Source organism: Equus quagga, chromosome 1 (assembly GCF_021613505.1).
Source record: "Equus quagga isolate Etosha38 chromosome 1, UCLA_HA_Equagga_1.0, whole genome shotgun sequence".
In the NCBI taxonomy this organism is placed as follows: domain Eukaryota; kingdom Metazoa; phylum Chordata; class Mammalia; order Perissodactyla; family Equidae; genus Equus; species Equus quagga.
Window position 1 is genome coordinate 1,362,918 of NC_060267.1, and position 25,656 is coordinate 1,388,573.

At 47.1% G+C, this 25,656-nt stretch overlaps 1 protein-coding gene across 3 annotated transcripts in view; it reads right to left on the reverse strand.

Annotated features, from left to right (window-relative positions):
• The window catches only part of MYRFL (myelin regulatory factor like), a 109,109-nt gene that overhangs the window by 67,758 nt on the left and 15,695 nt on the right, over positions 1–25,656 (reverse strand). For all 3 annotated transcript variants that reach the window (XM_046678680.1, XM_046679532.1, XM_046677909.1), the window contains exon 2: positions 12,883–12,973. In XM_046678680.1, the coding sequence (XP_046534636.1) occupies positions 12,883–12,973 (91 nt within the window). The remainder of the gene's footprint in view (positions 1–12,882; positions 12,974–25,656) is intronic.

A 25,656-nucleotide genomic window follows, 5' to 3' on the forward strand; every position in this document is an offset into this window, starting at 1 on the left:
TTAAAAGTTCAAGAAGCTCAGCAAATCCCAAGCAATATAGATATAGAGAAAACCACACCTAAGTCATTAGAGTCAAATCACTGCAAACCAAAAATAAACAGAAACTCTCCACAGTAGTCAGAGAGAAGCAAAATATTACTTGTAGTGTAACAGTGATTCAAATGAGCACTGACTTCTCGTCAAAATTTCCACAGGCGAGAGACAGCACAGCAATATCTTTAAAGTGCTAGAGAAAAACAAAACTGACAATCCAGAATTTTATATCCAAGGAGAATATCCTTCAAGAATGAAAGCAAAATAAGGACATTTTCAAATAAAAAAAATTAAGTGAATCTGTGAACAGACATGCATAAGAAAATGTGTTAAAAACATCATTCAGGCTAAAGGGAAATGATACCAGATGGGAACTTGAAACTTTAGGAAGAAATGAAGAGAATAAAAAATGGTACCTATCTGAACACAAATCGCTTCTTCTCTGAATTTCTTTAAGATACACAGGACTGTTTAAAGCAAAAATATTGACATTGTCTTGTAGAGTATATAACATATAATACACGTAGGTGTAATATGACAACTATCGCTTAGAGCATGGGAGTGGGGGATAGATGGAATCATACAGTTGAAGATTTCTATATTTTATGCTAAGCGGTACAATATTAATTCATTAACTATGAGTAGATTGTAAAAAGTTAAATAATGCAAAGAAGTATAGCTGAAGTCAACAGATAAAATGGAATTCTAAACTTATTCGAATATTACAAAATAAACCAGAAAAAGAGTTACAGGGGAATAAGAAATAGAAGAGACAAAAAGAAGACAAATAATACAATGGCAGAATTAAATACAACGTCAATAATTACTTTAAATGTAAGTGGACTAAACACTCCAATTAAAAGGCAGAGATTGTAAGAATAGATTTTTAAAAAGTAAAACCCAATTGTATGTTGTCTGCAAGAAGCACTTCAGGGGCCGGCCCTGTGGCTGAGTGGTTAAGTTCACATGTTCTGCTTCGGCGGCCCGGGGTTCGCTGGTTTGGATCCTGGGCGCGGACACGGCACCGCTCATCAGGCCACATTGAGGCGGCATCCCACGTGCCACAACTAGAAGGACCTGTGGCTAAGATATACAACTATGTATGGGAGGGATTTGGGGAGATAAAGCAGAAAAAAAAAACACTTTAAATATAAAGGCTCAGATAAGTTGAAAGTTAACACAGGAAAGAAAATGTGTAAGAGAGGCAGAGTGATTTCACAAATAATAACTAAAATAGACTTCAAAATAAAGAACATTACTAAAAGTAAAAAGGCTTGTTCCGTAATAATAAAAGTTCTTTCATTAAGAAGGCAAGCAATCCTGATTGTTTACATACTTAACGATAGAAGTCCAAAATACATGAAGCAAAAATTGACAGAATCGAAAGGAGAAATAAATAACCGTACATTCATAGTTGGAGATTTTAACATCCCTTCTCATCAATCAATAGAGCAAAATAGAATAAATCAATAGAAAAAAGAAGTCAGTGATGGCATAGATCATAGAGGAACGTCTTTAAGAAGAAAAGGCACTAAGGTGCTTTAACACTGAGGGAAACTCTGCAGTTCCCTTCAGAGAATCTGAGGGAAGAATTAGTGATGAGGAAACTCGAAGCCAAGAAAATCACAAAAGCAAGGTCATGATTCAAGACAAACAATAATTTCAAGAAAGAAAATATAATCATAGTAAATTATTATGTGAACTCATAGTGATGATAATGTAAGCCCTGGATACTGACCTCACCAAAATTTCTGTACAACTTTATGGTATTGGGAGGCTGGGGGTAGCGCATGTGGTATAAGAAAGTCAAATCCTCGCAGAAGATGGTATTAAGTTCTTAAAGTGTATAAAGCAAGAACAGTAACACGAAACCTCACTTAGATAGAAGGTGGTAGACACAGCTAAAAGAGCCGAAAGGGACCCGCCTTGGGGAGAGCAGCTCAGGGACGCGGGGGGAGCGGGCAGAGCAAGGCGGGTTTTCGTCGTACGCCGCGTGTGCAGCACCGTTTGACTTCCTAAATTCTGCACAGGCACCTCTCCCAGAAACCCACAGATTAAATTTTGTCATTGACTCCGTGATCTCACGATTCCACCTTCAAGGTTCTAGGCCGTTGTTCAGTTACCTTAACATTAGCAGCACCACCGAGCTCAATAATGTTAATAAAATCTGAAACCACAAGTAAATGATCAATTCCCCCCAGAAGCATGGCCTGGCATGTTACCAACAGGAGCGCACGCTCCATCCGGCAGTCCCCGGCGGAGGACCCAAGGGCCTTGTGCTGAGTGGCAGCACTATGCATTGGTGGCTTTAAAACGAAGATTTTAAATTTTTAAGTGTTTTCCTTACAGTTTACCCTCCCTTCCAAAACTCACTACAGCTACTCCTTTATTTCACTGCATCCCAGGCTCAACGAATTTTAATATATCAAGAGAAATTTTGCAGTTCTTTTCAGAGAATTTGAGGGAAGAATTAAGGATAGCCACCTTCAAAACTAAGCAAATTGTAAAAAACAAGGGCAGTGATTAATTTGAAGAAAAACACTGCTGTCTGGGACTGTTTCTAAGCTGCGAACTCCTCCGGACTCACGATCGCCACGTCAGGAATCCCACTAGTGAACACTAGACTGTTTTTGGACTGCATGCTCTGAATTTGCCTATTTTGCCAAAAAGATTTCCACAAAATGGATATAGGAAGCAACAGATACCATGGGTCACTCCCTGAGTGGCCATCTCTGTCTCCAGCTTCTCCAGGAGATGGTTGTAAGAATCAAGAGATTCTTAGCTGCTGCTAAGAAATAGAATAATTTGCCTTCCAAATCCCTTTCTCCCAGACACACAACCTGTTTTGGTTTTTGGAGGACGAATGGAGAAACGTGGTCTCCTGGAGGCTGAATGCCACCCAAACCAAAGGAGGGTGCAAAACAGACTTTGCCTCCCAGCTGGTTGCAGTTGTGTGTGTCACCCGCACGCTACCTCCAAAGCAGCCAGCACTTCTTTTGAATTGAAACCCGGCTTGAGCAAGTGTTCCCTGAGTGCTACCACGTGCTCGTGACTCTACTAGGCATGATGCAGGACATGCAGGTGTCGAGATGCGGGCTTCACGTGACACCCGGCTGGGACTCCTCACGGTTCAGCGGTGCGATCCCTGTTTTCTCCAGGGACTCCCCAGGGCCTTCACACACACTGCCTCCCCTAAAGCTCGACTGCACTGTGAGCTCAGCTCAGCAGCGTGCCTGGTCCAGAGTTGCTGCTTAATAAATAGGACCTACTGCTTTTTTAGCCTACACATGGCCATAAACATGCTGTATACATAATAAGCTCCTATATCAAGAGAGGGTTTTCCTGACCCTAAATCTAAAATGGTAGGCTCCCTGACCTCACTTGCTTCCCCTCACCTTACACCTGTGTCTCTGCGTCTTACTAAATGACTTTATACCAGACACCGCTGTCCTCTTCCCACTAGGGTGGTGTGACAGCAGTAGAGCGGCAGGAGTGAAGGGATGGGAGCAGCTCACCCCAGGAGCAGGCCGTGAGGAAACCCACCCCCAAAGAGAATTTAAAACAATACTCAAACCTACAACAGACAGTCACCATGCACCACCAACTCAGAGAAAGATGCCGGGGTCCCCACAGGGCAGCCGCTTCCCACCCCAGTGCCCTCGGTAAACCGTCAGCAGGGGTTTCATCTGTTTTGTTCACTGCTGTATCCATCACCTAACTGTAAAAATGATTGTTACTGAAAGTATTTCCTCCAGTCTTCCGGGTGTCAGATTTATCCTACCTCATGGACATTTAGAGTGTGTCTTCATACTGTGTGCATGTGTGTGTGCGTGTGTGTGTGTGTGTGTGTCCACAGTGCCCAGTGGTGAGCACGAGGCAGGCACTCAGTGAATACTTGATCAGCTTCACGAGGGTCTGCACCCCCCACCCAGATGCTGGGATGGGAAAGGGCCTTGGCAGAAACGTCGTCAGTGGACAAGGCAGCCCGAGGAAAGCTTTTCACGACAAGGCAGAGAGAAGCAGGAAAGCACAATGCAGTCCTCCCTCGAGCCCTGTGTCGGCAAACCACAGGCCCGGGCCCTCGCGTGTCCTCCTCTGCTGCTGGATGCTGGAGACGGCCGGCCTTCACAGAGGACCCGCTCCGGGCCAGCACCGGCCCAGCCTCTGCGTGGGTCTCGTCTGATCACCACCACCACGTGAAAGGTGCTATCGCTGCCCCTGCTCCTGTCACGGGCAGTGGAACTGAGGCTGGATGAGGTTAAACAACCTACTGGAGATTACTCGTCTGGCAACTGGTCGAGCTGGAGTCGAGTGGTCCACCACCAGTCCATGCTCTAAAGAACACGCGTTTTAAACACAGACTATCCTAACCACGTTAATTACCATAGGTTATTTCACTTTCCACAAGTATCTAGAATTGAGAGCCGCCGGTCCTGTTTTGGTCCAGGCTTCTGTTCAGCCCTTCTCCTACTGCATCACTTGGAACCCAGAGGTCAAATGGCCGATGGACTCAGACGGCCTCTAACAAGCTCTTCTCACAGAACCATGCATGTTCCCTCACTCCCTTCCCCAACACCACGTGAAGGGCTCATCGGCCCCTCCCACTGGCAGCAGAAGTAAAACATGCAGCTGGTCCTCGACTCCTAACTCGTCCTGCCAGCCACACTGACAAGCCGAGTCCTAAGGAAAACCCAGAATACCAGATGCTTAAGCTCAACCGTTAGAATGAAATAAAACGAAGCCTGGAGCTGACGTGTCTAAGGGACCTAATGTGTCTCTAAGGCCCCCTCCTGCGAAGTCACCCACTCCAACCGCGGAGAGGCGTCACCTCAGCTCGCTCCCTCTCACCCCACAGGCGGACCACAGGCCAGCCTGAAGCTTGGGGTCATGCCCCCCACTGACCACACAGACTCTGACCCGAGTGTATTACCTGGTGTGGGACTTGGAGATGGGGCAGGAGGCATGTGTGCTAACCCAAAGCAGGGCTTCTCAGACCGTAACACACGTGTGAGTCCCGTGGGACCCTGTTGAAACGCAGGCTCGGGTTAAGCAGTTCTGGGCGAGGCCTGAGATGCTGCGTTTCCAGCTCCCAGGGGCCAGCACTGCTGCCCCCGACCCCTACTGTGAGCAACAGGGAGGCAGGCGACGCTGCAGGCAGTTCTGAGGGAGACACAGCCTGCGTTGAAGAGGCACTGGTCTCTTCTCCAGAGCCTTCCTTCCTCTACACGCACACAAACGCACATTCTCCTCCTTGTTCACTGCGACCTCCAGGGTCTATCTGTTCCCCAGACATCGAGCCTCCTCCCTGTAAGCAGCTCTCCACACCTGGACATTTCCCAGCCTGTCCAACCACGGACTCTGGTGCACCTGGAGGTACCAGGCTGGCGAATCGAGGGAATCAGGGAGGACATCAGCCTGCTCCTCCTGGGCAGACAGCTGCCCCGGGCTCTGCACACAAGGACAGAATGGTTAAGGTCAATTTTCAGAAAACCTCATGCTGACGGGACTGCGCCAGCTCAACATAACAGTAGATCCACACAGACAGACAAGAAAATCCAGAGCAGCACATTCAATGCTCCTCCACGGGCACATGACCCCAAAAGTGGTCCACGGCCAAACAAGTTTGAGGAGCACTGCATGCGTTTCCCCTCCCCGGTTGCACATGAGCACATCAAAGGCTCTGAAAAGCCCTGCAGTTAAGGCATTCACTTTCTTCAAGCCAGTGAGTTACAAGCTTATTTATGGATCACGGAACTTTTATTTTTCCCACAGCATCTCATGGGGCCAGTTTTCCATAGAGCATTTAGGGCCATCTGTTTTACAGAGCCAATAATTCCATTTTTAAAATATCTTTCAGATCTGAAAATCTGCCTATGAGATTCAAACTGGCTCCCAGGAATTTTGCAGCCTAGTGGTAAAGAGTTGTCACTGACGTTTTTTAAAAGCACAGTTCACAGGCAAGGCAGGAGAGCGGAAGTCACCCAGGATTTGTAGTACACACAGCTCTGCCACTTACGGCTGTGAGCCAGGCAAGGAGACCTCCATCCCAGGGCTGGCGTGCGGAGGGCAGCTAACCTGCGAGAGAGCCTGGTGTGTGGAAATACTCAACACTGTGGGTATCTGAATAGGTTTTACAGATGTCGTGATCACTGAACCAGCCCACAGCCTCATGGTCACGGACTGGACCTGCTTCCACTTACTCTCGCAGATCTCTATTGCAGCCCCACTTGACTGCATGCACCTGAGCAGTTTTTATCACGCAATGGCAGGGGATCTGACCATCAGACTTTTCTTTAATGAGCCTGAACTCTGACAATCTTTGCAAATCTTTGCATAGCTCAGATGCATTCTGAGTCACACCTTCTGGCAGATAATTTTAGATAGGTTTAATGTCTTTCCCTGAGGTTCTCATTCCTCTAAAACCTTCCCTAAAACATCAATTACTCTAAAAGCTGCATGTAGAAGAAAGGGCACGTGTTCTAGGGCCAGTGCATTTTAACCCCAGCGTCGCCACTTGCTGGTCCATGGAGAGTTACTGCACCTCTTTGCACCTCACCCTCCCGATGCAGAAAGGATGGATAATAGTGTGCCTATGTGGCAGAGCTGGTAAGAGAATGGAACGTGTAAAATCAAATACGGAATTAAATAAGTGAATATGTAAAGTGCCAAGAACAAGGTCTAACACTTGGTAAATGCTCAACAGTGTTAACTCCAACCTCTCCCTGTTACTAACCCACCATCTCACCCCCAAAGGCAGAGGGAATCTGACTGGGCAAACCATGCCAGGACCTCAATAGCAACTGCCTATAAGGAGATGCTCTGGTCCTGCAGGAAGGACCATTATAAATTACCATGGAGACTAGGATCATATGAGATTTCAGACCTTCCAGATAAGAAGACAACTCTTTGAATAAGACTTCTGTCCACTTTTCCCACAGCAGCTAAAGTTCTTTCTTCAAGTTAGAAGAGTGATCCAGATGATTAAACAACACTGGTGGAATTCACCGTGCCTTCTCTTAAGGAGAAGACACACAGAGGAGAGAGACTGGACAACTTCTGGCAGATTGCTTCCAGGCCAGAGATGGTGAGGACACACATGGCCCACCCTTCTCACAGGAACCAGCCAGCTGCTTGGATGGAGTGAGAGGAACGTGAGGGCAGGACAGGGGCAGTTAGTGTCTGCGTTCAGCCCACGCAGCACCTGGAGCAGAAGAGCCAGCTCAGAGTGTGGGCTCAGACCTTGGGAGCCCACCAGCTCTGTGAGTGTGTGTGTGAGTGTGAGTGTGTGTGAGTGTGTGTATGTGTTGACCTTGCAAAATGTCAAGCCTCCCTTCTTCCCTTGGTCATTTGGCAAGGATGTTTTTGTTCCACAGACAGACTTGTCCATGACTACTGAGATTCAGGTCTGGTTTCACTCTGTCTTTTCCAGGGGAGAGGCGGGGAGATCCACAGGAATCTGAAGCGGGCTCAATAACAGAATGGAGAAGACAGAGGAGGGGGTCAGTGAACTTGAAGACAGATCAATAGAAATTATCCTATATGAACAACAGAGAGAAAAAAGCTGAAAAAATGAACTGAGCCTCAGGGACCTGTGTACAATATCTAACATTTGTCTTGTTGGAGTCCTAGAAAGAGAAAAGAAGGACAATGGTACAGAAAAGTACACGTGAAGAAACCATAGCTGAAAACTTCCCAGATGCAATGAAAAACAAATTTGCAGATTCAAAGAGATGAGCAAATCCCAAACAATACAATCTCAAAGAAAACCATACCCATATCCAGTTGCATCATAAGAAAACTGCTGAAAACCACAGATAAAGAAAACAGCCTGCAGCTGGAGAAAAATGACGTATTACATACAAAGGAACAATGATTCAAATAACTATTTCTTATCAAAAACTGTGAAGATTAGAAGAGAGTAGGTCAAAATATTTTAAGTGCTGGGGAAAAAAAAACCCTTATCAACCAAAAATTCTAAATCCATAATCATCCTTGAAGCCTTGAACATTCCTTTCACAGTAATAGATTAAAAGAAGTAGACAAAGTCAGCAAGGATATAGGAGACCTGATCAATGTCAACCAACTTGACCTAATCAGCACTTCAGGGCACCTCCCCCAGCAAGAGCTGAAAGCACATTCTTCTCAAGTGCTCATGGGACGTTCACCAAGACAGACCGTGTCCTGGATCAGAAAGCAAACATTAACAAATTTAAAAGAATTACAATCACACAAAGTATGTTCCCTGTCCATAATGGAATTAAACCAGAAATCAGTAACAGAAAAATATGGAAAATTCCCAAACATTTGGAAATTAAATAACACAATTCCAGCAACCCATGAGTCAAAGAGGATATCTCAAGGAAAATTAGAAAACATTTTTAACTGAAAGAAATTAAAATATAGCATATCAAAAACTGAGGGAGGCCGCTAAAGCCAGACAGAGAAGGAAATGTACAGCACTGAACGCTTACATTAGAAAAAAAGGGAATGGTCTCAAACCAAGAATTCAAATCAAGCTTCTACCTTAAGAAACCAGAAAAAGAAGAACAAATAAACCCAAATCAAGCAGAAGAAGGAAATAATAAAGAGTAAAAATCAGTGAAATTGAAAACAAAATAGAGAAAAATCAATGAAACCAAAAGTCTCTTATTTGAAAAGATGAATAAAATTGATTAATATCTAATGAGATTGATCAAGAAAAAGAGAAAAGAAACAAATTACAATAATACGAGGAACAGAAGAAGGAATATCATTGCAAACTCCTCAGTGTCTGGAAAAGGCTAATAAGAAATACTAGAAACAATTTTATGCCCGTAAATTTGAAATGGACAAATTCCTTGGGAAAAAAGAAAAAGAATAACAACCTACCAAAACTTGCTTAAGCAGAAAGAGATAACATGAATTCCTGGATCTACCAGATAAATTTAACGTGTAGCAAAGATCTTTCAACAAAGCAAGCTACAGGCACAGACCACTTCACTGGTTAATTCTACCACGTATTTAAGGAAGAAATGAATCCAGTGCCACCCAATCTCACTGGGAGAATCTAAGAGGAGAGAACACTTCCCAACTAATTTTAGGAGGCTATAATTTCACTGATACCAAAGCCAGAAAAATGTCACATAAGAAAAGAAAACTGGAGATCAATATTCTCATAAACACAGATGCAAAAACCTCAACAGGGGCCGGCTGGTGGCACAGCGGTTAAGTGCACACGCTCTGCTTTGGCGGCCCAGGGTTCACCTGTTTGGATCCCAGGTGTGGACATGGCACTGCATGACAAGCCACGCTGTGGAAGGTGTCTCACATATAAAGTAGAGGAAGATGGGCACGGATGTTAGCTCAGGACAAGTCTTCCTCAGCAAAAGGAGGAGGATTGGCAGATGTTAGCTCAGGGCTGATCTTCCTCAAAAACAAAAAAAAAAAACCTCAACACAAATGAGCAAATTGAATCCAGAAATATATAAAACAAATAATACATCACAGCTAACTGAGGTTTGTCCCAGGAGTACAAGGATACTACAATATTCAAAAATTAAGCAAAGTGGGGGCCAGCCCCATGGTCAAGTGGTTAAGTTTGCACGCTCCACCTCAGTGGTCCAGGGTTTCACCAGCTCAGATCCTGCACGTGGACATGGGACCACTCATCGAGTCATGCTGAGGCGGCGTCCCACATAGCAGAGCCAGAAGGACCTACAACTAGAATATACAACCAGGTACTGGGGGGCTTTGGGGAGAAGAACAAGAAGGAAAAAAAACAGAAGATTGGCAACAGATGTTAGCTTAGGTGCCAATCTTTAAAAAAAAAAAATTAAGCAAAGTAGCTCACCATATTAACAGACAGGGGAAAAAAACATATGATCATATTAACAAATACAGAAGTAACATTTGACAGAATTCAACATCCATTCATGAGAACAATTCTCAGCAAACTAGGCGTAGAAGAGACTCTCCTTAAGCTAACAAAAGGCACTGCAAGAAACTTACAGCTAACATCATACTTAATGATTAAAAATCTCAATGATTTCCCTCTAAGATAGAGGACAAGGCCAGGATGTCTGCTCACGACTTCTCTATGCAACATTAAACCCAAAGTCCCACCCAGTTCAATAAGGCAAGAAAGATTATCCAAAGGCATACAGTTTGGAAAGAAGGACACACAACTGTCCCAATTTGCAGACAACATGATTGTCAACATAGAAAATCCCCAGAAATCTCTAAAAAACTAATAAAGGGCTTCACTAAGATTGCGGAACCCAAGCTCAGTATATAAAAATCAGTAATATGTCTATATATTGGTAGTGAATAGTTGGAACCTAAAATTTGGGGAGGAAGTATTATTTACAATAGCTCATAGAAAACTGAAATATTTAGGTATAAATCGAACAAAATATGTGCAGGATTTGTATGCTGAAAACTTAAAACACTGGTGAAAGAAATCAAAGAAGGCCTAAATAAACGGAGAGACACACCATGTTCGTGGATTGGAAGATACACACTACATGATTTTAAGACTTATGAAAAAAATACAATAATCAAGATAGTGTGGTATGGGCAAAATGATAGGCACATAGATCAATGGAACAGAAGAGTCTAGATAGAGATCCACACAAATATGGTCAATCGACTTTTCGCAGCAGTGTAAAGGCAATTCAGTGGAGAAAGGTTATTCAACAAATGATTCTGGAATGAGTGGACCTTCATACACAAAGAAATTAATCTCAACCCATATCTCAAACCTTACACAAAAATTAATTCAAAATGGATTGTAGACCTAAATGTAAAACTCTAAAATTTTTATAAGAAAATAGGAGAAAATCTTTGGGAATTTAGATTAGGCAATATCTATATTACTTAGATATAAAGTAAAAACAATGTAAGAAAAACATGATAAATTAGACATCAAGAAAATTTAAAACTTTTGCTCTGCGAAAAGGCACTGTTAAGAGAATGAAAACATAAGCTACAAACTGGGAGAAAATATTCACAAATCATGTATCCAACAAAGTTTTTATATCCAGAATATTTAAAGAGCTCTCTAAACACAAAGATAAGAAAATAACCCCCAATTTTTTAAACAGGCAAAAAATTTGAACAGATACTTCACCAAAGAAAATATATGAACAGCAAACAAACACATGAAATGATGCTCAACATGACATGTCATCAGGAAAAGGCAAATTAAAACACAGCGAGATGCCACTGCAAGCCTATTAGAATGGCCAAAACAAAGTGTTTAAAAACTGGTAATACCAAGAAATGGCAACAAAGAGAAAGAATTGGATGTCTCACACATTGTTAGTGGTAGTGCAAAATGATACAGCCACTCTCGAAAATCTGGCAATTTTATAAAGTTAAGTTTACACATACAACATGACCCAGCGGTCTTTATTCTAAGATTTCCCTAGAGAAATTAAAACTCTTCAACACACAAAAACCTGTGAATGAATATTTATAGCAGCTCTTCGTAACTTCCCCAAAGTGGAAATAATCCAAATGTTCTTGAATGGGTCACTGGGTAAACACACTGTGTTATAAACATTCAGCAGAGTCTTTCTCAGCAAGAAAAAGGAATGAAGTCTTGATCAAAGTCATTACGCTTAATGAAAGAAGCCAGACTCAAAATGTTAGATACTGTGTGGTTTCATTTACGTGACATTCTGGAAAAAGCAAAACTACACGGACACAGAACAGAGGAGTGGTCACCAGGGCTCAAGGTGAGTGGTGGGTTTGACCACAAAAAGGAGGTATAAGAGAAATGCTCCTGGTAAGAGAACTGTTGTGTGTGCTCATTATGGTAGTAGTTGCACGACTCCATGCACTTGTCAAAACCCACAAGAAAAAAAATTGAATTTTACTGTATGTAAATTAAAAATAAAAACAGAAAGCTGGGGAGCCAGCCCCAGTGGCCAAGTGGGTAAGTTCGGCGCACTCCGCTTTGGCAGTAGGTGGAGACCTACCCCACTCGTCTGTCAGTGGCCATGCTGTGGCGGTGGCTCACATACAAAAAGAGGAAGATTGGCTGTTAGCTCAGGGCAAATCTTCCTCAGGCAAAAAAAAAAAAAAAAAAATCAAGCTAGAGTGGCTATATTAATATCAGAAAATAAGAGCAGAGATCAATGAAATAGAATACAGAAAAACAATTAGGAATATAAATTTAACCAAAAGTTGGTTCTTGAAAAGGTTAAGAAAACCGATAAACTTCCTAAGAGATTGATCAAAAGAAAAAAAAGGCACAAGTTACTCATATCAAGAACAGCGAAAGGATTATCACTATAGATTCTACAGCCATTAAGAGTGTAGTAAGGCTGGGCCAGCCCGGTGGCGCAGCGGTTAAGCTCAAGTGCTCTGCTTTGGCGGCCTGGGGTTTGCAGGTTCAGATCCCAGGCATGGACTTACACACTGCTCATCAAGCCACGCTGTGGTGCCGTCCCACGTACAAAATAGAGGAAGATTGGCACAGTGTTCACTCAGGCCAAACTTCCTCACAAAAAAAAATTTTTTTAATAAGGAAATACAATGAACAATTCTATGCTAGTGAATTCGACAACTTAGATGAAATGGACAATTCATTGACAGGCATAAACTGCCAAAGCTGATAACAACCTACGGACAACCTGGACAGCCCAGATCCATTAAAGACACTGAATTGGACGGGGGGGACCTTCCTAAAGGGAACCCCAGGCCTAGCCGCCCTCACTGGTGAGACATGCCCCAGATTCACAAAAGAAATGTCACCAACTCTACCCAGCTCTCCTGGAAAACAGAAAAGGAGACAACACAGCTCAGCTCATTCAATTCTTCCATCGTTTGAAACATCAGCTGGAGAGCAGTGCTCTCATTACTTACATGGCCCCCAGATCGAGATCATTGCCCAGGAACTCCTCCAGCAGACTCGTGTCGAGGTTTGGGTTCCCCAGGGTGCCATGGGGCCCCTGAGCTGCAAAGGCAAATGGAAAAACTTGAGACCCATGAAGATTTCGGAATGGCCAATTGCTGAAAACACCGACATGCTCACACTCAAGAATTTGAAAGCAACTGCATGGCATGACGCATTTACTGAGAGTGCGGTCTTTCTTCCATTCACGTGTTTCCTTCAGAAATCCCTCTAGACGTCACCTCCTCCAGCAGCCTGCCCTGACTGCCTAAGGCTGGCTCAGGTGCCCTTTATATGCTCCCATGAAGACCACGTGCTTTCCCTTATACACTATCATAACTGTTTGCTTTTGCTTTTCTCTATCCAAAGTCTTCAAGGGCAGGGACTGTGTCTTTCTTATTGTGTCAACAAGGATCTATGGTATTAAAAAAGGCAGCAAAATACATTTTTTGGATGGATGGATGGTTGGTTTGCTGGTTGGACAGATTATTTCCACTTAAGTTCATCAAGATGATCTTGCTTCACATTTTTGGTAGACTTCCCAAAATGCAACACAATATTTCTGTCCTTTTTCTTGGTTTAAAAAATGAAAATAAACTTATTGGTTTCTTTCTGATCATAATAAAAATGCTAGAATTTAAAAAGAATATAAAATATAGGAATATATTATAAAAAAGAAAAAACAATCTTTATTTGCAGGCAATCTGACTCTACATCTAGCAAAGCCAAGAGAAACAATTGACAACGATTAGAAATGATTAGAAAATTCAATAGAGTAGTTGGTTAAAATTATATATAAAAACTAATTACTTTCTTATATACAAAAAATAACTACTCAACCATCCAGATAAATACAATGAAAAAAGATTTCACTGAAAATAACAAAAAGCATAAAACAGCTAAACATACATTTAGGGACAATTTTTTTTTCAAAAAGCAAAAATCTTTATGAAGGGTCATAAGAGGAGATTTGAATAAACAGAAAGACCTACATCGTTCTTAGACAAAAAGACTCAATATTGCAAGATTTTTACTAGACATTATTTAGGATGTCTGCCAAACCCATATATTCATTTTCTGAGAGCTTTCTCCTTCTAAGAATGGTCTCAGCATCCATATTTGTAACACAACCTCCAGAGGCACCTCAATCAGGGAGGACCAATTCATGTGTTGGCCAGTGACCAATTCAATTATTTCTCCCAGGAATCTGAACTAGACTTTAAAGCTGGCGGTGGAGATTAAGTCATTTAGTAGCTAAGGCAGAGGCTGGAGTGATCGCCGGAATATTTCTGCCACGTTCACCAAGGTCCCTCTTGACTTTTCACCCTCACTGAGGCCTGGTTGTTCCACCTTTACTCCAACTACAAGACAAACTCTCGTATATGCCCAATGAACCCTTTTAAACTGGCTTGTATGTTACCTGAAATCAAATAATCCCAAAGTTAATGGATTCTGAAATTCTTCTGGAAGAATAAATACCCAAAAATTATGGAGGAGGAGGTAAATAAGAACTGAGAAACACACGAATGGACACGTCAAAGGAAGACAAGTCCAGGATACATCAAGCAACATGATGTGCACAGGGAATAACAAGGACTTTTAGTACACGATAAACACATCCTTTGACACCGGTGAGAAAAGATTGATTATTCAACAGAAGTTGTGGGGAAAACTGCTTAGACACTTAGAAGAAAAAACCTGGATCATTTTCCCACTTCCACACCAAAATTCCAGCTAGATCAAAGATTTCAACATAAACAAATGAAGTTGTAGAAGGAAAACATGAGTGAATATTCTTATGATCTTGAGATGAAGAAGGCTTTTCCGAGCACGGCATGAAAACCGAAAACTGTAAAGAAAAAGCCTGATAAATTTCACTTGACACACCTTGAGAGGGAAAGAACTTTCAACATTTTATCTTGAAATAACTTAGAAGCTAAGAGAAGCTACAGGAATACAAGGAACTCACGTGCACCTTTCACTCATGCCCAGTTATCCGCTCTACGGGGTTTCCAGGCACCATGAACTGCGCAGCCCTTCACCTCTCTACCCCACACCAGGACCCTCAGGTCACCGGGGACCTCGTGTTCTTCCAGGGGTGAGCTGCCTCTGCATTCAGGCCCTTGCACGAGCTGCAGGAGGGCCAGCTTGTACTCAGCTTTCGGCGTGCTATCTCCTCCAAGGGCGCTAAAATAAAACCTTAAAAATTTGAGCACCTCCCAAATATGAAGAATTGATGGGCACCAGAGCCAGGTAGAAGGGAGGGAGGAAGGAAGAGGAGAGAGGTGGCCAACTGGATTCAGTGGCAGGAACTGAGAGGGAAGTGAAGGGAAGACAGTCCTGAAATTTGAGACAGTCAGAAGTGACCTCCTAGCGCAGTTTAGTCTTGAGCTGGACTTTGAAGAAGGGCCAGGATGAAGACGAGCAGGGCAAGATGTAGTCATCCCTCCACTGAGTCAACCAGGATTTGTTAAGCCCCTCCCGTTCACACGCCAGGCACCGTACAAGGTTCTGGGGACACCGCAGCGGAGAAAAAAGACAAGATCCCCAGGGGCCTGAGTTCTAAGGGAGGAAAGGGGGCAAGAGCGGGGGTGAAGAAGGAGACGCAGGACGTACGAGAAACGGTAAATACCCAGGGTATTTTCAGACAATGATGAAGATGGAACCGAGTGTGATAGTGCAGGCACAGAGCTCCTCTCTCAGGATGGAGCACCCGTGCAAAGACGGAGGGCAGAGCGCGCCCGGCACGGGGAACAGCAAGGACAAGGCTTGGGGGCTGGGCTGTGCTCAGCATGTTTGAGAAACACCTCATCCAGTGTGGCCAGAGCCCAGCAGCAGGGGCCAGGGAGGGGGGGGCATCAGAGCAACGGCATCTGCATTTCAAAGGTCCCTCCGGTTGCTTTAGGGGAAGGGCTACCAGGGGACAGAAGAGAAGAGGGATCAGGTCCAGCACCGTCAGTCACCAGGGACACCCAGAGGTGGTGCAGAGCTCTCACTCTGGGCCAAGCACGAGGAGCAGCGCTTCCCCCGCAAGACGGCATTGAGCCTCAGAAGAGCCCGGGGGTAGGCATCAACACCACCCCAGGACGCAGAGAAGGCCAAGCAATCACACAGGTCAACCAGCTACCCCAGGTCGCACCAGGAAAGGAGGGCAGGGAGCCAGCCAGCCCTGTCCTACCTCCTGAGCGTGCTCTCAGCACCCACTCGCCCCCCCACCTGCACTCCTCACCCCACCCGTGACAGCCACCACCAAGGAGCACGTGCGTCTCCACCCTACCGGGCTCCAGTGGGCCGGCGGCCAGGGAAGCAGATGGAGGAGGGGTCAGCTGAGCTTCCCCTGAAGCCCCTGCTGGCGTCCCACCTGCTTCACACAGTGCACATGCACACACCACATCCACATACGCACACACATACCACACACACACACCCCCCCACACACACACACAGTTCCCCAGGCAGAGAGCAGAGGCCACCTACATGCTGAGACCTGACCCTGGGCCCCTTGCTCCCCCTCCCCCACCCCCACCTCCAGGTGGAAGCAGGAAATGCTCCACAGCTCCAGGACCTGCCCTGCGGCTCATCGAAGCGCCTCGTGCTCAAGGAGAGGAGCTTCCTCCAGGACACCAGAATCACACCTGCGCCTTCCAGACCCGAAGGAAATTACTCAGCAAGACAAACCCATAGTGCCAGGCAATCATTTTCAGGATCACATACAGGCCAACTCTCAGATGGCTCTTAAAATAAAGCTCATGCTTTAAAAAACAATCATTTGGGGGCTGGCCCGGTGGCACAGCGGTTAAGTTTGCACGTTCTGCTTTGACAGCCCGGGGTTCACCAGTTCAGATCCCGGGTGGCTGCGGACCTACGCACTGCTTGTCAAGCCATGCTGTGGTGGCATCCCACATACAAAATAGAGGAAGATGGGCACAGATGTTGGTTCAGGGCTAATCTTCCTCAAACAAAAAAAGAGGAAGATTGGAACAGATGTTAGCTCAGGGCTAATCTTCCTCAGCAAAACGAGGAGGATTGGTGGTGGACATTAGCTCAGGGCTGATCTTCCTCAAAAATCAATCAATCAATCAATCCTCATTTGCTCTAAATGCCTCAAATGCTGGTTTATAACCCAAACTGCGAAGAGTGCTTGGGCCTCTCACCCGGTAAGGGATGCCTGGTTTCAAACTTTGCTTCCACCCTTTTCCTCTCTTATCTTTTGGGAAGGGCTGTCGCAGGCCTGCCCGCAGGAGAAGCTGCCCAGGCCTCCAGGGGTGCCCGAGAGTCGCCCCTTCACTGCACTCAGAGAGCAGCCCCTTCTCCAGCCTGGGTCTCTGCCTCCCCTTCCAGCACAGATGGCTGCAGGATGGGAACCGCCCCGCTGCCCTTGGCCTTGGCAGACAAGAAAAGGCAGGGGGTTACGAAGACCAGCCGCCAGGGAGACCCAGAAACTCGGTTTTCCAACTTGCAGCCCCAGGACCCACTAATAGACACATGTGTGCCTTGGGGGAAATGGGCTTCTCCAAGGGCCTGGGTGGGGTGCGCACAGCCAGGACCCTCCCCCCGGCGCCCCTCCCCACCCAGCTTGGCTGTCCTTGCTGTTTCCTGGGCTCCCTTCCCACATCGCTGTCCTCAACCCGGATGCCCCTGGTCCCTCCTTTATCTTCTCTTTCAACCTCTGTCCCATGACAATGCTGCCCCGAGTGTTCAGACAAGAGGCAAGATGACAAAGTTTGCCTATCACAATAACTCCAGGTTTTTAAAAGTTTAAAAAGCAACAGTGAGGACCCCCCAAATGGTGGCCCTTTGGATTTAGACTTAAGGATGGTTTCCCTCTGACACAGCGTGTTCATGAGAAATTGGTGCAGGATGTTAGTGGATGTTCCAGAGGAGGAGTGGGGCAGGGGAGGAGGAGGAGATGGAACCGAGGAGGAAGGACCTAACGCTCTCCTTCTCTCATTTCCTAGAGATACCTTTGTCCCAAAAATAAAGCTGCATTGAAAATCTTGGTGTTGGTGTTGAGAGCCACGGCCAGTTCAGAGTCAGTGAGGAAAGATGACATTTCCAACCCTTAGTGGACTGTTTCATTCATTTCTTCAGCATTTACCCAGTGTCCACTACGTGTCCAGGAACAAACCCAGGGAGGAGCTCGGAGTCCAGTGGGAGGGACAGGTGTTAGACGTCAGGGGGATGTAGACGTGGACCCCACGGCGGCCGTTCCATGAGGCTGGCCAGCTGGGCCCACGACTTCCTGCACGTGACGCTTGGGAGGAATTTTTAAGGAGGAGCAGAGAGTGATAAAAATGTTCTGGGAACAGAAAAGAGCACACGCACGTGGATTCAAGTGACCAGCAGCAGGACTGCTGTGGAGACGTGCCGACAGCCCGGCCAGGGCAGGGGCGGGTGAGGGACAGGCAGAGCCCTGCACGGCGCCCACCGCAGCAGCTGCACTTCCACCTCAGCAGCTCCTGCAGGGACGCGGCGTCTGTCTGTCCCTCTGCTCAGCTCTAAGCCCCTCTGGGGTAGAAACTGCCTCTTTTTGTACAGATCCTAAGCACCTAGGATGAGTCCAGGAACGTAGTAATTATTCAACAAATATTGAGTTTTTGGGCAAGTAATAAAATTCAAATGAATAAATGTGCTTATGGATGCTGGAGGGTGTATCTAGAGAAACCGGCAGACACCAGATTGTGAAGGTTCAGAGGCATCAAGGTAAGGAGCTTATCTGGAAAGTTACGGAGACACTGAAAGTCTTTAAGCAGGGGGCGACGTGACCAGGTTTATATTTTTGAAAGGTCATTCTGCCTGCTGTTGGGAGACTGGACTGAAGCTGGGCGAGACTAGAGTAAACAGACTAGCTGAGGACACTGCCAACTTTAGCCTTTCCTCACTAAGTCACTCAACACACAATCGAAGGCCACCCGCCATGGATCAGGCACAGTGCCAAGTGCAAGAGATACAAAGGCCGAGGAGCCATGGGAGGGAGGGTCCTGGTTCTACAGCCTGGGGCCAAATCTGGCGGAGACACTTCCCAGCTGTGCAACCTTGGGCAAACCACTTAGCCTCTCTGTGCCTCAGGTGCCTTATCTATAAAATGCGGATAACAAGGTCATCTACCTCACAGAATTATTGTGAGGATTAAATGAGACAATGCATATAAGGTGCTTAGCATAGTTTCCAGCTCAATAAAGCCTTGTTGCACCATCGGTTTCTGTGCTCACAAAGTTCACAGCCAGTGAGAAAGACTGACACAAAACATAGCATAGCAACCCGATGGGACATCAAAGGTGCACACAGGCATTATGGGACACCTAAGTGACTTTACTAGGAGCAAAGGTGCCAAGGAAAGCTTCTCGGAACAGGGGGCCCTGGGCTGGACTGTCAGCAGGGGCAGATCCTGGGGCCTCGAACGCCATGACCCCTGATCTGGTACCGTGGAGGTGAGCTGGGAAGTGAAAGAATGTGCAGCAGCGTGCTAGGGCCAGCTTGTCCAAGCTGTGCACGCCTCTTCCCAACTCCACATTCAGTGTCTTTATCTTACTGGTTTAAAATCAGCCATAGGGGAGGATTCACGCTGTGGAAATTGGCAAAAACTACAAATCGGGGATTTTTTCCCCAAAGAGTTGGTTATTAAACGTTTACCAGCACAGCACTGGATGTGAGCAGTCTCTGAGAGGAGCAGCCCACTGGACTCTGTGACCGACGGGAAGGAATCGAGTCGACTCTCCAGGCCCTGTTTTGGTGGCTGGATCAGAGGTCATGTGGTGCCTTGCGATAGGAAATATGAGAGCCGGGTAAGCAGGCCGGGAGGCAGCTGGAGGAGTTCATGTGCTCAGGGCCAGGTCACTCAACCCTGTCCTCGCACACTCGGAGAGAGGAGTGAACTGCAGGGCACTGCCCCCAAGGGCAACTTCACCCAGTGACCCGCAATCCTGGGAGTCTCCCCGGTCCTCTGTGTCCAGAAAGCGCTACGATGGTCCAGGAAGAATCTAATCTGTTCTTTCTCGCAGAGTTAACACAACCCACTGCTGGAAATCATGACCAAGTTAAAGGACTCTCTCTGGACTTTATCGTGATATGAGTCATCTGAAGTGTATGTGCCTGATAATCCAAAGATAAGGGGAAAATTAACCTTCATTCAATTTGAGTAAATAGTTCAAGCTCATTGTGCAACAGCCTACGTGGGTTTTCTATAACTGCTACAGATGCAAAATTCTGGAAAGGATTGCTGAAGAACTTGGCTGCCGGCCTCTGAGCAGAGCAGCAGACATCCAGGGGCCCGCACGTGCCACCAAGAACTAGCCGTGCGCTGGCCCCACGGCCTCTCCTCTTCGGCTGCCTGACTGCAGAGTAGCAGACTCTACGGGAAACGTGTGCCTTGACTTCAACTGGACACGTGACAAAATCGTCAATTCATTCACTCAGCATTCAATAAACATTTAATGAGGTCCTGCGTGCAAGCCTGGGGACACCACGGTGAGCAACACTCAACCTCACCCTCAGGGAAGGAGCCCAGACGGTAACAAGGCCGTACTCACAGGGCCTGGCCAGTCAGACCCAAGGAGACACGCGGGGGCTTCCGATCCCATCTGAGGGCGGCAGTCAAGGACGGCTGTCTTTGCAGCTAAGATGGAGAAAGGTCGAGAACTACATGGGAATCAGGCGAACTCACACCTGGGAGGACAAGTGCACCCAGGCTGACCTGGAGAAAATGCGAAAATCCAGCTAAGATGACTACCCTCGTCCTTCCCAATCCGTTATCGGTAATTTGGGTAAGAACAGAGAAGGCACACTGGCCAAGCAGGTGGACGGCCTGAGGGAGGCGGGCAACCACAATATAGAGTGAGAGCCCGTCTGATCTCGCCGACTGGATTAGCGGCTGACCCTGACAGACGAAATCCAGCAGCTGAAGCATCAGCTTTACACTGACTTTAAATGATGTCAATATGGGAAGGGGAAACTGGGCTCGTGGTGAATGGTGATAAAGACGCAGGGCTGTTTGTGGCATCCTCACGAGGAAGTGCTGGGGACGCAGGCTTCTGAGCACAACATCGCTGAGTACAGGACCAGGGGTGAGGGCCCTGCTCTTCTGTGCACGGGTCCGGTCTTGGTGGACGTGGCTCACGCCTTAAGAGGCATGTTGACAAACAGTAGGGTGTCCAGAGGAGATCCAACAGAGCGGGAGAACCACAGGCCGAGTCAGGAGAGCCGGTCAGTGGAGAAGAGTAACAGGGCTTAGCACACCGGCTGAGCACTTTGAAAGCACCGGGCTAAGAACTTCAATCCTCACAGTACTTCTCTTTATCAGATAAGAACTATTCTCATCCCCCTTCTCAGAAGAGCCAGCGGCCTCAGTGGGCTTCGGTAACTCGCTCCAGTTGCGATAACACAGCTGTCATCGCAGGGCTCAGGTGTCCTCTACCGTCACATAATGTACGTGCTCCTGGACAGCCTCGCTGTCCGCAGAATCGTGCAAAATAACGAAGGAGAGTAGGGCTGGAGGAAACCACTTAAAGAATAAGAAAAACAATAACATTCTTAATAAAAATTTAGGGGAGACATCAAGTTATTACTAATATTGCTAAGTGCCTCAGAAAATATAGGAATTTGACCTTAATAAAAAAGGACGTTAGAAGAGGTTGTAAAGAAGAGTTACAGCCACTGAATTATGAAGGGAAGAGAGGAGGAAATTGAGATTATAATAACTGGTTTAAATCAATCACGTTGGAGCTGACCCTGCCGGGGATCAAGGACTCTCCCCACCTCTGAACTCATCCAGCATCGTTAGCAGGAAAGAAGGGGGGTGCACCACCGTCGAGCAGGCAACTGATGGTGTCTGCCATGTATCACTTGAATATGTTGTGGATCTAAGATCTTTGGCCTTAACGTTATTATAATTTCATATGAACGTGTCCTATGTTGCTTTTTCACAAACTCAGGTCCACTCGGTGGGAATAAATGATTGCTGATTGGCTCAGTACCTCTGGAGAGCTGCCCCTGTGACATGTGCACAGCTTCTCGGTGAATGAAAGCTCGCCGGGGATTTACAGCAGGAGGCGAAACTGTCTGTCTATTGAATCACATAACCTCAATCTTCACGAAAGTATTTCAGCGTCTTCACTGGCTGATTAGCAAGTTCACACTCCTTCTCCTTTTAAATTAACAATTTGAAATGTATATTAAGTAAGATCTTCTGGGCCCTCTGGGAGTCTGGGCATCCATTTTTCCAAGAGTTTTGGAAACTCACAGCTGAGCCTCCTCCCGGCCCTGCAACATGAGCATTTAGCTTTTGTGCTTTGTCCATTTTCTCTTCAATTACATATACTAATGCTAATAAATACAGGAAAAATAAAACATCAGAAGAGAAAGAAAACACAATAAGCCACATGTTAACCAATATTAATTTTCAACCATAGATGATAAATTTGGGAAACAGAAGCTGACAAAAATGTTTAAATGGTATAGGGACACCCCAAGGAATCTCGTTGATTTTACATCCAAGATCTTGAAGACTTATCGCTCTGGTTTGGTCTCCCAGAAAGTCCAATTTTGCCAAGGGCCAAAGAGGAGGAGGAGGAGGATGAAGAGGAAGGCCACCCCAAAGGAAGGACAGCTAAAGGGGGACACCCACCCACAGGCTCCACAGGTGGTCTGGCTCACCTGGAATGCACAGCATTGACTTCTAAATCAATGTCCCCAGGGGTTGGACCCTGAACAGCACAAATTCAGGAAAACCTGACAAGGAAGCTGCCCACCCTGCGGCTATCAAGGGGCCTGTCCTGCCTTCCCGTCCTGCCAAGCCAGGCAGAGGGGGAGGGGACAGCCAGCAGAGCAGCGGTGAGGGCTGAGCTTCCAGCCAGGTGCAGGACAAAGACACAGGTCTCTCAGATGCGAGAACTAAAGGAGGGAAATCCAGAAGACTCGGAATCCTGGAAAGAGACAGACCCGGAGTTCCTTATTTATTGATTCGACAAGTATGGTTGAGCACCTGCAATGGGCCAGCCCCTGGCCATCGAGTGACACATGCTTCGTTCCTCCCAGTGGCCCACAGGAGACAGACAGAGTGCACGGGAGCCCTGAGGGACTGACGCCCACGCCAAGGCCTCAAGGGGGAGCAGCAGTGGCCTGGTGAACAAGGAGGCAAGGCGTTTCAGAAGGAGGGAGGCATGCAACCCGGAGGAGAAAAGCCTGAGATCCGGGAAAGGGTGGGTCAGGCAGAGCCGGGTGGCCTCCGGCTCCGCTGAACTGTCTGGCACACTCCCTCGAGGAGAAAGAGATGGGCTTCCCACCTCCAAGCACTGCGGGCAGACTAACCTGGGGCCCACGGTCCTGCTCCTCCAGGCTCTCTCCTTGCCAGACTCCACTCAGCCTCCCCAACCCCCTGGAGGCCCACTTCCACGCTCCTCCACGAACTGCCGATTTTAGGAAAGAGCCTGAAAACCAGTTTAGCCAGAACCCCCATCCTCTGTACCTGCTCACCCTCCACACCTGCTCAGGCTCCTTGTCCTTTGCCCTGCTCACATCTGGTGGGCCCGGAGCTTCAGCAAGAACCCTCTGGGTTGGTTCAGCCAGGATCGCCCCACCCTGCTGCTTGGCCACAAACACCCACTTGCCTCGCTGTGTTGGGAGTCGCCCCAAGTCTCTCTCCCCCACAGTACAATCCTCTCACATCTGTCACTACACCGGCTGTGACAGCCCCTCCCGTGAATACGGCCACCCTACCCAGGCTTCAACAAGCGTCCGTGGACGTTTCCAACACGGTGAGTGCTTGCACACAGTAAACGTCCCCCCTTCCTAGTCCTCCCCTGCCCCTCCCCCACCCCAACGCACGCTCAGGACCATGAGCCGGTGTCAGGCGGCCCAGTGTCCCCAGAGCAGGGGCTGAGGCGAAGCCTGAGGACAGCAGACTCGCTGGCTCTGCTCTGGAGGGCGGAGGGCGAAGCGAGGGAGTGGAGCACGGAAGGAGATTTTCCAAAGACCGAGCGCCTGCGAGAGGACTCGACCCCCAGCCAGGGAGCACGGAGGCCAGTCCGCGTCTTCGCCCCTCCTTGGGGAGGCAGAGTGGCACTGGCTGGGAGGAGGCAGGACTTGGAATGAGAAGGCCAAGCCTTCGCAGCCAGCCCCACACTCCCTGATGGGATGTCAGAAACATCCGTCACTGCTTTTAGACTCCATTTATCTCATCTGCCAAATGCCTTCCCCTCAGCGTCGCGTGAGGGACCAAAGACTTGATGGAAACGGAAGTTTATAAAATGTCACAGGCTATAAACAAGACAGGAAAAATTGCAGAGGAGAAGGAAACTTTGAAGATGGGTTAGGAAGGGACTGGTCAAACGAGGGAAGGTGAAACTTGGTGGCTGTGTGTGGATTCTCGTTGTTTCCAGCGTTTCCACAAGCAGCAGCGAACGGCGGCCAAGTCCTGAGCGCGGTCCAGCCCCGCCTCCCTGACCCCTGCAAGGGTCGGCCTCGCGTGCAGCCTGCTTCTCCAGGACGGGGGCAGCCTCCGTCCTGTCTCCTCCCCACACAGGCGCAGAGGAAAGGGAATTCTCCAAACGCCCTGGAGGCCCCACACTTGCTGAGACGAGTGGAGACTGGATTTCAGAGCGCCTCTGCCGGTGACTGGAATCTGCCTGGCTGTGCTGACGGCTAGATCTCACTCTTTTCTCTTCAGGCACAAAAATCGTCCCAAAGGACATTTAGTCTCAGCCGAAGGGCCCTGACTGGCTGTTACCTCGTGGAACGTGTAAGAAATAGTTTGTCGCTGTCCTTTCTGCCTCTTCCTGCATATAAAACATCTTACGTAACTGAATAGATTTGATCCAAAGCACCAAGTCTGCTAACCCAACAGGGCCGAGGACACAGGATCACCGTCTCTACTCTGCATCTGCAGAGTCCAGACCCCACTGACCCCAGTGCACACGCAGCACGCACGTGGACGAGGGGGTGGACTCCCATCAGATGCTCTAATCCGCCTTCGCGCTTTCAGCACACACAGCACAGCTGTGCAGACGACAGAAGCGTTTCTACACGTGCTTCCACGAGCTTTTAAAAACACAAGTTGCACCGGGGTACTTAGCAGGATGTTAAACAGTAATATACTCTTCTGATTTTTTGTTTTTGGATATCCAACCTTTACTTCCTGATGATCCATAGACAGAAACAACAGAAGTATGAAAAGCTTTGATACTTTTCAAGGAAGCAGAGAATTTACTCTAATTCTGTGCCTCAAAGCCAGGGCAGGACCGAGCGGCCTGTCTGAGGTCAACGGTCACCACGATCAGCAGAGGACCTTTGCGTCTGTATTTTACACCCCCCGCCTTTTCTGAAGGACGGCTGACACACCGAGAGCGAGTTCTCCGGCAGCGAGTGCATCGCACAGCACGCAGAGCGAGAAGGAAGTCCTCTCCTCACCCTGGACCCGCCGTCTCCCAGCTCCCGAACTCCTGACAGACTCACTGTGGAGTCGGCACAGAACACTTGAGACTATTTGAGGACAGGACAACGTGTCCCTTCCTGCTTGGATTCCACCCCAAACAAGGAACGCCCACTCAACCTTGGAATGAGGGATTAAGTTTCTCTGCCTTGTCTTTCCCGAAAAATGTTGATCTCAAGACCAAGAAGGAAGAGCTGAACCTTTCACAGTAAAAGGAAACACTCAGTACTTTGTCCTTTGTTGCCTGGCAATGAAGGGCTATAAATAGATTTCATGATGATAAAGACTCTGGAATTAATGTGAACATGTAAAAGTTACAATA